Genomic DNA, 13,422 nt, shown 5'->3' with positions numbered 1-13,422 from the left:
ATTTTAATATGATTTTGAAAAAGCCTTCCAGGACATGACCCCATGACAGAGAATGATCCGATGAAACCTTGTAATTTGATATCCAGGGCCTGAGTTTTTCAAGAAAATCAAACATTATGTATTCGTATATCAAGCAAAGAAAATATGATGCATTTTAGGGGGCAGTAGGTATTTTCATTTTTACTGTTAAGGAGCACCAGTGATGTCTGACTTCATGCTGCGAATGTCAAGTGGAGTAAAGTCATGCTTACATCGCACTGTTGAAACAAGATGAGTAGACCCGAAGTGCTGTATATTGCGGTGCAGCATTTTGGTAAATGCCTCTGTACAGGTTTTCATGATGACAGAAACAATTCTGTCTGAATCAATTGTACATCATATGATGAAAACATGTTATGAAGCTCCTCTGGCAGCTCTCAAACGCCTAGACTGGAAGAAATTCTGAGAGTTATGATGAATACTAGTAGTTATCTGTTTGGTAATAGATTCAAAGTGTCAGTGTTTGTATTTATACACCTTTATATTGTTAACTAACATTCATTAAGCTCAGCTCTCCATACCTATAGGAGAGAGGTCTGTGGAAATGCAACAAGTGTTTCCCCAGAAATGAATACACACACATTTTCCACATTAACCACGACATCATCCCCTGACATTGTGCTTTTTGCATCAGGACTAAAACCTTTCTCTAACAAAGCTGTAGATTGATTCTGCCCGGTATCTTGAAATTGTTCTACATCTTCTGACCTTTGCTAATAATTTGACTTTACAAGTTCTAGTTCCCTGCTTTAAAAGGGCATACAGGCAGACTGGAAGCACTGGTATTTACGTGACTTCGGAACAGCAGATATTTATGTGATACCATTGATCGGAGCTGGCAAATGTATGCATCCTGCCAGCTGGTTATTCTTCCAGTCTGGGATGAATCTCTGTAGTGACCTTTGCAGTTTTTGCCTGCGACTGTGTCTAAGGCTTAACATCGACGACAGGGTAGACCAGGAGGTAGAGAGGGATTTTTGAACTCTAGGTCACAGTTTGAATTTGTAAAAACAATCTTTAAAATCATGTCAAGGTCTTTATTTTACTAATAGCATTTTAAAACTCACAGACAGCGATAAGAGCTGTGCTGACACTTCTTAAAATGAGGCACCAGGTATCCCACCAAATGTTCAACAGGTTTCATTTACATTTGTTTTGTGTGATGAAACAACATTATACAGCAATGCAAACTAGGGAAGAGTGAAATGTTATACAAGGCTAGCAAAATGTTAGCATTATGCATTTTTCCACCAACAATGTGTATTTTTTTTTATCTTGCTTTTGTTAGAGGGATACACAGTATTTGCTGGTATTCAAGTCTAGGAATTCCAATCTATAATATAGTACAAACTCTATAAATGCCTCCTGTATATTAACGCTACACCCTGACATCAGTTTAATTGTCACTTAGTTGTAACAGTGGTGTGAGGCAATTAAGTTGCCAAGTCATCACTGAAAGAGTAACACAAACTAGGAATACCAATTCAAACAAGAGCCGATTCAGATGCGGATGTTTTTTTCATTACCTCTTAGTAATTCTTTGTGTCTGTTTTACAGAAGAGCCAGGAGATTTCATGTGTTCTAATTGGTGCTAATAGTCCCTCCTCTTAAATTGTCACTGTAACATGCCCTACAAATTGCATGCTGCTGATCTTTACCAGGGACGGTGAAAGACTTTCCACTGTGCTGGGATCATCTTTAACATTTGACCATGAAAACAAAAAAACAAATGTGCACACAACACCTGTTGACCTGTTACATCAAACTTGTGCCAGAGTTTGGTCAACAGGTGACTTCTCCAGCTCGGTAATAAACCTCTACTCTGAATCAGCCATTAGGTGTACTAGCATGCTGGAATTACATTGATACAACATTACAGATACACATCGGCTGCTGGAATCGTTTTAAATTGCATTAATTACGATGGCCCGTTTTAATCAAGGGTGCAGATATCAGCCGCTACTGATGTTAAAACCATACATCGGTCCATCCCGAAACAAGATTAAAATAGCACCACTGTGGATGTCAAAGCTGGAAAGAAATTGTTGGGACACCAACATTACCTAATGTGGGGTTCTGTGTGAAAGTAAGAAAGGCAAGTGATGGCAGAGCTCTGTTACTGAGCTAAGGCAGATTCGAGATCACTGCCATTCTTATCAAGAGAGGTGATTAACATATACATTTTAACCAGAGAATGGAACCATGTCTTTGTTCATGCCAATTAATTGAATTGAATTGAATTGAATTGAATTGAATTGAATTGAATTGAATTGAATTGAATTGAATTGAATGGAATGGGACCACACATCATGTCTCCATGTCAGCTAACCCCAAGCTGTAAAGGGAGGTTGAGTAAACTTTCATAAAGGCAACTCATATACATGATCCTTCCTATTTACTGCCTATGCTCAAGAGGTTTTATGTGAACTTACTTTTTTATGAAAGTTTGAATCAAATGTCATCTCCTTACAACTCCTAAGGGAATACAAATCCATCAGAGGCCGTCCCAACTCTGGGCATGTATCAGCACGTAGCCATTAAAGGAAGGTACAGTCGGCACAGTGGCACCAGATTGAAATCAGAAATCAGTCTCCTTGTGTCATGGCGGCCTTTGTACTGATGGGAAACGCAGACTGGAGGGATGCAGATGGTCAAATGAAGTCTTCATTTATCATACAGTCATAAATCTGAAAATGCAGGCAGTTGCTTTGGGCGCTGGGAGCCCATGCCTGGTGCCAACTGCCAGGCGGAGATGCCGGCATCCTGGTGCCATCAGTAAGATAGCGGACCTCCCTCTCCCTCTCTCTCTCTCTCTCTCTCTCTGTCTCTCTCTCTCTGTCTCTCTCTCTCTCTCTCTCTCTCTCTCTCTCTCTCTCTCTCTCTCTCTCTCTCTCTCTCTCTCTCTCTCTCTCCCTCCGTCTCTCTGCTCTATCACTCTCTTCTTTGCTGTGGGATTTTTTAAGGTCACGCCCGGAGAGATTTGTGAGTTGTTTGTGGCAAAGCCTAATAAGGTTAGCATTGATAATATGGATGGTACATTTACAATGTAGACAGGGGCAGAAATCATCTCCACCCTGTTTACTGCTTTCAACATTGATCCCCAGTTCACCCTTAATACTGTCTTTGTAAATGTACAGTCTGGACCTATGATTACCAGCCCTGCCTCCCTTTAACCTCATCAAATACTTGTCGATACCATTGCTTTTAGGTAATGTTTGAACTACTGTATACACATTTTCACCATCATCCTCTGTGAAAATGAACAAATAAATGTGCTTTAGATATTCAGCTGCCTGCTACAACTGTTATTACTTCCCCTGCTCTGTGTTGTCAGCGTGTTTGAATCTTTCAACAGTTCCGCCGTGCTAAATGTGAAGTGGCAACACCCTAAAGGGCATGCCTTGCCATCGGGGTTTTAGGGAAAAAATCAGAGGGAACTGCATGCACATTTTAGATCAGACTTTCCACACCAAAGCAACCTTTTAAAGAGCGCCATCTGAAAGTAACATGAAATTTTCCCTCGATCAGACAACATACATGCCTCACACAAACACCAGCGCCCAGCGAACGCATGCTGAGAGATAACATAAAAGAACATGAAAGACATGAAAGCACACATTGATTGTCCCTGTTCGCTTCAACCCGGGCCTCTCTCCCCCAGCGGGCAGGCACGCAGGCAAGCTGGTGGGTAGGCATTCCCTGTGCTGTGGCCAAGATTGATAGGCACGTGTGTGTATGTGTGTATGTGTGTGAGTGTGTGTGTGTGTGTGTGTGTGTGGACTGTGTTTGCATGTTAGAGGGAGTGCTGACACCCTCTGTGCCATGGCCTCAGGCCCTCACACATCCACCCAATAGAAAGGGCAGCTCCCAGCGACGCTAGGTTACCCTTCAGCCCTGCAGCTAGACATGACATTACCCCGGGCAGTACCTCCACACAACCTCCCCCTTTTTACATCACAAACTGAAAAAATCACAATGGGACCATGTGACTACACACACAGACTCAGTCTTTGACAGGAGCTCTGTTAATGGCTGACAGCAGACTTCCATTTTGTTTGGCACAGAGGCTTATACAACAAGGGAGACCATTCCCTTGAAACCTGAATTTACCCATTTGATTACTCTCTTGTCTCATTGTTCTCCTGTTATCACAAAGTAATACAGCATTCAAAATGTGACAGTATCACCCTAACACCATAAAACTTTATTTTAGGGTCACTTCTGTAATGACAAATTATCACAGTGCAGCATTATGTGGTCAGCACACACAGAGCACACATCTTTAATAGAAAAGTAAGTTGATATAATATTAGTTTTATAGGACATGATACAATTTTACAATGTTACAATGTTACAATGTCATTCAGCAGACGCTTTTATCCAAAGCGACATTTATACGAGAACAAGAACAACACAAGCAAAGATCTAGACAAGAGGAAACAAGCTCAGTAAGAGTAACAAGGTGCTTTAAGTCCATTTGGATGCAGGTACTGCCAAGCAGTGTGAAGGCAATGCACAAAAGTAATTAAGGATTTTTATTTTTATTTTTTTTTGGAAAATAAGGTATATCTACAATGAAACAACCAAACAATTCAAGACCTTTCATTATCATCATTAACAATTAACTTGTCATCACCACAATAATTACCAAAGTACCAAGTGCTGGGTCACTCAAGAGCTGAACACAGATTCCCAGAGTAGAGCAGGACAGTGCGAGTCAACTGAAGCTAGAAGACACGATCTGCCACTGGGGACAACAGTGCTACAGATGTGGAATAAATCAAAGGTTGTAACTACTGGACAAAGAATCTTTCTTTGCATGGAGTCAGTAAATACACTTGAACCTTTCAGGTTTTCATTGAACTCTGTGGTTCATACTAATACTTCAACTCAGCCTACTTACCTGTGTAGATGCAGATGACACCTGGGTAACCCATCACCACACAATGTAGTGTTACTACCTTTCTAAACTTTGTGTTCTCTTCACCAGATGCAACAACAGGAACTAGCCCAGATGAGGCAGCGAGATGCCAACCTTACAGCACTAGCTGCCATTGGACCTCGGAAAAAACGTAAAGTGGATTCACCAGGGGCCACTCCATCAGGGACAGAGGTAAGAACCACATCTGTATACTGTCTAATGTTTTGTCTATTTTCAGTAGTGAATGTTTAATTGTTTTCTAACATATATTTATTTGTTTGGAAAACAATGCTACAAGTAAAGGTGATATTCAACAAGGTGTTGGACTGTTTTTTGTTTGTTTTTTCAAAGTCCTTAAATTCCTGATTATGAAGACCTCAAAGGTCATGATCCTGGTTATACCATGGCCTCATACTAATAAAAAAAAGAGCAAAAGTTCATGTTGTTATGTTGTCAAATCAAAATCTTAAGTTATTTTTGACAAGCCATAACCTGTTTGTAAGTATCACATGAGGGTGTGACTAATAGCTCAAAAATTAATTACCATACCTTTAGTTTGTAATGCAGTACACACATTGTTCACTACTCAGAGAAACAAGGGGAGTTTTTTCCTGTCCACTCAGCTCAGGGAATGCTCGACTTACTATGTGACCCAGAAACTGTATTCTAGCAAGAGTTAAAGTCTGTAAAATCTTACTAAGCTCATCTAGACACATTAAACAACAGGAGTAGCTCACATAACATACAGAGTATATTTCCCCACTCTTCATGGCTACATGGTTGAGGAAGGATTCAGTGCATTTTGGGCCAAATCATCCCTTTATCCTTATTTAAAAGCAGCTTTCACTCACCCTAATGATTCTGTAATGGTAAACATAATTGCAATTTCCATCTGCACTTTCTCTGAAGAATTCTGAAATCCTAAATAAGGTATTTCTCATATTTGAATAAGGTATATTTGTATAAACAGCTTTCAGTGGTAATTTTCATGTTCCTGTTACCCTGAATGTGTGAGGTTCATACAGGAAGGTTTACTTAATATGCAAAACATGAGTCACTGGGTATGTATCTTCAAAACAGTGAATATGAAATAGGAATCCATAACTGCAGGTAAAGCTGTGGTTTCCATTTCCAGCTGCTGGTCAGATATTTGTGATTCCTCCTGAGAAAGTCAGTTTTTGTTTTAAATACATAATTTTACATATTAAAGTGCTGTTCTTCAAAGACTTTGGGTTGTACTGTACATTGCTCACTTTTCTCAGAAATTATACAAACTTTTCATCTGTCTGTGGGTTCAGGTTTGCAGATATTTTTTACTTAATGGTTGTAAGATATTAAAGTGATTAAAGTGAATGCAATTTCAGACATTACCCCAAAATCAGCAAATCTCTAATATGTGGTATACTGTGGGTTTGTTTAATGGTCAACTGATAATGTTTTTTTAATGACTGATGCCAATAATAAGAGAGCAGGTTGGCTGAAATCCAATATACAGTAGGTACAGAAAGTATTCATACCCCTTCACTTTTTCTACATTTTGTTATGTGTTACAGCCTTATTCCAACACTCCACACACAATACCCCATAATAAAAAAGTGAAAAATGTTTTGTAGACATTTTGGCAAATGAATTTAAAAAACCACTCAAATAATGTATGTATATAAGTATTCACACCCTTTACTCCATACTTTGTTATAGCACCTTTGGCAGGAGTTAGAGCCTCCAGTCTTCTCAGATATGGTGCTACAAACTTGGCACACCTGGGTTTTGGGAGTTTTTCCCATACTTCTTTTCACATCCTCTCAAATTCAATGAGGTTGTATGGGGGCGTCAGTGCACAGCTATTTTCAGGGCTTTCCAGAGATGTTCAATCAGGTTCAAGTCCGGACTCTCTGGCAGGGCCACTCAGGACATTGTCTTGTCTAGGAAGAGTCCTAATGGTTCCATACCACTGTGCTCTTTGAAATCTTCAACGCAGCAGAATTTTTTCTTTATTCTTCCCAGATCCTTGCCTCGATACAATCCTGTCTCGGAGGTCTACAGACAATTCCTTTGACTTCATGGCTTGGTTTGTGCTCTGACATCCACTGTCAACTGTAGGATCTTATATAGACAGGTGTGTGCCTTTCCAAATCATGTCCAATCAATTGAATTTACCACATGTAGACTCCAATCAAGCTGTAGAACCATTTCAAGGATGATCAGAGGAAAAAAGGATGCATTTGAGATCAATTTTGAGTTTCAAAGCAAAGCATGTGAATACTTATGCATATGCAATATTTGAGTGTTTTATTTTTAATCAATTTGCAAAAATTTCTACAAAACATTTTTCACTTTGTCATTATGAGGCATTGTGTGTAGAATGTTGACGGAAAAAATGAATTTAATCTATATTGGAATAAGGCTGTAACATAACAAAATGTAGAAAAAGTGAAGGGGTAGGAATACTTTCCGTACCCACAGTATAATGCAGATATCATGTTGTAATAGTTTTTTCGCATTTGATAAAAAAAATAGAACAATTTACATGAAATGACCAGTTACTCGTGCACATTAATATCAAATGTACATGATTTACTTAGCCAGCAAGATGTTTTCGATAGACTTTTTCTTATATCATGAAGAAGAAAAGTACAGTGGGTTATGCTAAATATACCAGAACATGATTGATTTATGCTAGCAATACCAAACTAAAATTGTATTCATCCTAATATAATTTTTCTTAAACACCAGCTAGTAAAAGTTTTAGATATGACATGCTATTTAGGATGGGAAAATTGTGTTTCTATTTAGTTAAGATGAGGATGAATAAGGAAGTATATGGAATAATGCAGAATCTAAAATGCAGAACAGCAAAATGGACATAAAGGGAAGCGCCAACACTTCTCGACAGCAGCCACGCTGACAAGACTGCCTGCAGTGTCTGAACACATAATTTGTTTATAAGATTATTCTCTAGTACAGCAAATAGAAGCTGTGACTAAATCACAGCTTCTATTTGCTGGTTACCAAATTTGCAGATGTGTCCAGAACCATGTGTCAGTCATAAAGCATTGCTATCATTTTTGTTTAGCCTTGATCAAGTCCAACTCTTTCAAACTTTTCACTTTGTTTTACCATCATGGTCAGTGTAACCGCCAAAACAACATTCAACATAACACTGCTCATTTCCTGAAAATAAAAAAATCATCCATGCAGACACAGCCTCTTTTTCGGTTGTCTCGGCCTCAGCATTTTCCAATCATTGCTGATAAAGTAATGTGGCTTCTTTAGGAGGAGGAGGGGATCATGTAGAAGTCAACTCTAAGAACTTCTGTCGTCCAATAGGCTTTGAGCTTCAGAGCTTACTCAAGCTAATAATAATCAACACATATAAAAGTCTTAGCCAACCAAAAATGTGTTAAAGAGCAGTAAAAACAGGTTTGAAATAGTTTAAACGATTAACTGTTTTCTGTTATGCAACATATTTGAAATTAAGTCAAGATGTCAGAATGCATAAGAAGACATACAAATGCAGATTGGAAAATAAAGATAAAACTCCCTGTGGGAGTTTGACCCGAACCTCTCCAAGAGTTTTCTCTTTGGCTGCCTCTTCAGTTGTCATGTAGGAAATACTGACAGCTTGACATATTGTGGGCTCTAAAGTTTACTGAGATGAACTGAATGAGAGAGGATACGATCTGTAACTATGTGATAATTTGTCCTATTATTTCTTTACACAAAGACTAATGGTACACAGATACAGAACTGATGGTTTGTTGATTGAGTCTATGTCAGGTGTGTTTCAGGTATTTTGGGTTCACATTTAATTGCATTGATTATTATGTTTCACATTGAGAACCAAATTTGATAGATGCCAACCATTATAAAGACCTTTGTTAGCCCTGAAGGACAAAACACAATAAAATGAAAGAAATCAGAACTTTACAATGAATAGTAGATTGCTAGATTTGTGTGTGTGTGTGTGTGTGTGTGTGTGTGTGTGTGTGTGTGTGTGTGTGTGTGTGTGTGTGTGTGTGTGTGTGTGTGTGTGTGTGTGTGTGATCAAAGGTTCCATGGTGTTGTGTTAACTGTTGTTTCATTGAAGTGTAATGTTTATTGTTCAAGGCCACAGCATGATCCTTATAGTGAGCTACAAATCATGATCCAGTAGAAAAGGATAAATGCTCAAGTAAAGGAATAAACACAGGATTACAGCAGTAGCTATAATGGAGGACTAACAGTGGAATATTTTACAGAGAATAGAATAGACGTTAGAAGACGTAAGAATAGCCAAAGATAGGGAAAATAAGCAAAAAGCCCAAAAGTAAATATAATTTTGCCACATTGTCAACAGGCAGAGGTGAAATATGCCGGACTTCTTTATACAGATTGATTTAACGTGATGTGCGAACAGGTTGTCCCTGGGGTCTCCTTTTTGAATGACAAATGATTACAGTTGTTTTTTGTTTTTTTTAACCAATCATAATCAAGTTTTTTACACAGCCAGGCAATAAGATACATGATATTCTCAATATCAAAAGAAGAAGTGAGGTTAACTTTGATTTATTTAATGATTATGTGTGCAGTGTGATATTTATCATGAGTGATCAGAGATTCAGAGTGAGTTCAGCTCTATCTTCACATCCTTATTCCCACAGATACTGAGCTGATTGTGTGTCTGCAGCTGATGTTTTGTGGTGTGGTTGCTGTGAAGTGTACTGGTGGGCTGTAGATGCAGTAAACACCCTCTGAACCATTATTCTCATGTTTGTTCATCTACTTTGTGGATAAAGATGAAACAAAAGTTGAATTCTACGATTACAGTCATGAGTGGGGAACCTTTCTTGAGGCTCCAGGGAGAGGGTTTGTGTTTTGGATGGGGTACTCAATCTTGCTCTTGAGGCTTTAGTTTACAGCCATTGTGGCCTGAATACCACACATCCTCTTCACGCTTCACCTGTTAAGCATTAGCCAGGTAGCTTACTCATCACATTGTCATTTTAACAAGGCAAAAATGGTATGAACAGGGTGTTATACTTCCGTGTGACCTGCCAGGTCTGTTCTTAATTAAGCTAACTGTGTTTTTATACAGAACAGTGTACTGTTTGAGGTTCTATAAGCAGCGACTAAAGTATTGTATTTCCTCAACACAGGGTCATACATGAAGTCATGCACAGTTTCTGTACTAAGTCACATTTCCCTTCAGGCAGCGGAGAGAAACATTTAAATTCCACATATTCATCCGTAAATATGATGAATCTAAAATAAGGCTGAATTTTGAATGTCAATTGGTCATTTTAATAACCTGCTTATCGAGTTGCATCTTCACATCCTTCGCTTAACAGCAATATGCTGCAGAGGAGCATAGTAATGCACCCGGTAAAAAAGCATAAATAACAAAATAAAAGCATTACTTCTGGTCCTTGAGTGCAGTGCCAACCTCTTTCAGAATGGTTTACCCTGATGGGTATTAGCCTGCGACCTTCTGCTGCATTAAAAAAAAAGCTGCTTCCTCAGACTGCTCTCCCAAATGTAGTTACACAACATAAACATGAATACATTATGCTGGAGCTCTTCTTTTTTTTCTGTTTATTCCCTTTGTTTAATGTCCTGTTCATGTTTAATTAGAGGGGCATAATGAAGTGAAGTCACAGTGTGCCCCTCCTCTGGTGATTGCAGAGGGGGTGGACGAGGAATCTTAACTTATTTTCACTTCGTTTTCACCTCCTCACATTTCTTCATTTCACATGGGCTGGAAGCGCCCGCAGCATTCTCTTTCCCTTCTCCAGAGCAAAGTGAATGTGACTTTTCTAAGGGGGTCACAGGATGCCTGGAGGCCTGTGGGTGTTACTGGACTGTTGCCTGCTCTTAGCTTCACTGAGGGGCTTGTCATAGATTTCATCTCCACAGAAATGAGCCGGGGGCCCTGGCCAGGAGCACAAGCAGCCAACGTTATGAAGGGCCCATGCTGATTATTTCCCTCTGACATCGCATCCTGAGCTTTCCGCATTAATCCCAGACAAAGGCAGCCCTTCAGTGCTGTGCCAGAGCTCAAATTAGGAGCCAGATAATGGCCTGGTTGAGATCCTGCTCTGTTCACTGAAAGGCATAGCTCCTGTTCAAACCCTGTTCAATATTCATTCCCTCTTGCTTGTTCTCCTCCTCATCAGACCACCTTTCCACCATGTTCGGACTGTGATGGAATTCAGGTGACACAATTTCACTCTATTCCCCCCCAAACCTTAACCCCCCCCCACCACCACCACCACCATCACCACCACCCTTGTTCACCCACCTTTAATTTGAAGGTGGCTTGGCCGGGCTTGGGCCTGTGCCTGGATGTGGATGGCCACGGGCTGTGAAACTGATAGCCAGTCAAGACTGGAGTGTCTGTCTCCAGCCTGATCTAGTCTGCAGGAGGGAACAAAGGGGGCCTTACAGGGCTCCGCAGGGTGGATTATTTTCAAGGAGCCAATGGCTGAGGCTGCTGGCTGGCTCACTGGAAGAGGGCCTGCTGCGGCCCCAGCAGTGGGTCACTGCACAGGCAGGGGCGGCACAGGCACACACACACACACACATATCAACCCACCCCCTCCGGCGCAATAGTCCTGCAGCCTTAAACCTCCAATCAGCACACACAGGCTTTTGAAGTTCAGCACAAAGTCAAGGGTGAGCTACCTTGAAGAAGGTGGAGGGATGGAGGGCAGTGACAAAGGGCAACTGAAGGTGGATGAGGGGATGAGAAAGGCTCGATATCCCTTAAAACATAAGCTTTTAGATGTGGACAACAGTACTCTGATGCTTGATTAGAAAGTGTTGACACATGGAAAAAGATATGTAAATAAAGTGTATGTTTTCTTCAACTAGAATTCTGTTTCATTGAACTTTGCAATCTCACAATGATTAAACACTATTTGAGCCCTTGACTTCCTCGTTCCCCCTCACTGATTTTCAGGTGTTATGATTTCCTCCTTCCTGTGTTGCTACCTTATGAGAGACAGATAGAGGCTCCTCAGTACATCTAAGGTTAGCATTAAAGGTTCTGCGATGTAAAATGTTCCTCAACGCGCAATGTCCCGCAGTGTTAAACATGCTCACAGCTTTGAAACATCCTTGACACATTTACGAGCTCGTAGTTATCATCCCGCCACTGAGGCCATTTATCACATCAAAGGAAGAGCTTTGTTTGTTGACGTAAAAGCAACAATAAGAGCTAAATTGCCTCGGTTTTGTACAGCCACACTTCCTTTCTCGTATCTGCCTCGACCAGGCGCAAATGCAAGGGACAAAGGTAGGCGAGCGATTTAATAGTGAGCACAGTCTATTTTTCCATTTGAATTCATTTCACCTTCTTTCTTTGAGGCTGTAGATCAGAAAGAAGGAGTGAGGCAATAGAGTGAGAGGCATGGGGAGAGAGGGGGGAAAAGCACAAGGAAAACTGATGCCCTTTCCTCCAGCTAAATTAACAGGAATCACGTGGAAAACAATCTGAGTCTCCAATGAAGGAGGGAGGAGGAGGGGGGGACCATTAAAATTAGCCCCAAGCTATGGACTGCACCCAATATCACTAAAGCTGCACTCACTACAGATGTGGAGGCTGGCTTACAGGCAAACTATGCTCTGTTCTATAGCTACAATTAAAATCAACCTCGCTGCCAAAAAATAGGAGGGGGAAAGAGGGGGTAGAAAGGCAGACATGGAACATCAAAGACAGATTGAAATGTGTAGTCAGTAATAAGAGTGGTCTCCAAGCCCCGAGGTTCTCCACGGTCCCCTTGTTAATGAGAAATTTTGACCTCTGGTTTGTAAGTTAAACTTGTAATCTCGGTTAATGAAGTAAATCAATCCCAACTTGGGAGTGTTCAGTGTCTCTCCCTTTGCCTTCTCCCCGCCAACCTCCCCTCTGTCCTTCTCTCTCGTGCTTTTCTTCCTCTCCTTCTCCTCCTCCTCCTCTTACGTCGCTCCCAGTATGCCGCCTGGGAGTAAAAACCGGCCAGGTCTTCAACCAGACAAACAGGAAACTCGCAGAGCACGAGAGTTCCGGAGCTGGAGGCGGGGGTGAAAGGACTCAGAGGACTACGACCAACCAGGCTGTTTGGTTAAGGAGGAGAACGGCCAACTGAGTGCTAGCAAAAGGGACAGCATGACAGAGACCATTTGCCCCTCCTCCTCATCTCCTTTTCCTACCCGTCTTTTCCCTTCCCTGCCCATAACCCGTTGGGGATAGTATTTGGTTTTACGGTCGTGCCTGTTTGTTGGTACAGTAGGAGGAAAGGCATTGCTGGTATGAGTACTACTAAAACATCCCTCCTGTCTACTTGCTTACTCTTCTCCATGTCCAAACCAGAAATACAATGGAAATTAGAAGTAGAAAAGACAGCTTACTTGACTTCTTTTTAGCTTTCTTTAAAATCTGGAGAGCTACTTTTGCTCTTAACCATATGGAAGCATCTCTCAATGCATCGATATTAACCTCAAAT

General features: G+C 40.7%; 1 protein-coding gene across 1 annotated transcript in view; it reads left to right on the top strand.

The window, feature by feature from the left end:
• Positions 1–13,422, top strand: part of LOC117810596 (transcription initiation factor TFIID subunit 4) — a 110,568-nt gene that overhangs the window by 72,091 nt on the left and 25,055 nt on the right. The window contains 1 exon segment of the mRNA XM_034680509.1: positions 5,030–5,152. Within this exon segment, the coding sequence (XP_034536400.1) occupies positions 5,030–5,152 (123 nt within the window).

This window comes from Notolabrus celidotus, chromosome 3 (assembly GCF_009762535.1).
Source record: "Notolabrus celidotus isolate fNotCel1 chromosome 3, fNotCel1.pri, whole genome shotgun sequence".
NCBI classification, from domain to species: domain Eukaryota; kingdom Metazoa; phylum Chordata; class Actinopteri; order Labriformes; family Labridae; genus Notolabrus; species Notolabrus celidotus.
The sequence above is the reverse complement of the archived record's forward strand: the minus strand, read 5'-3'. Positions and strand labels throughout refer to the sequence as shown.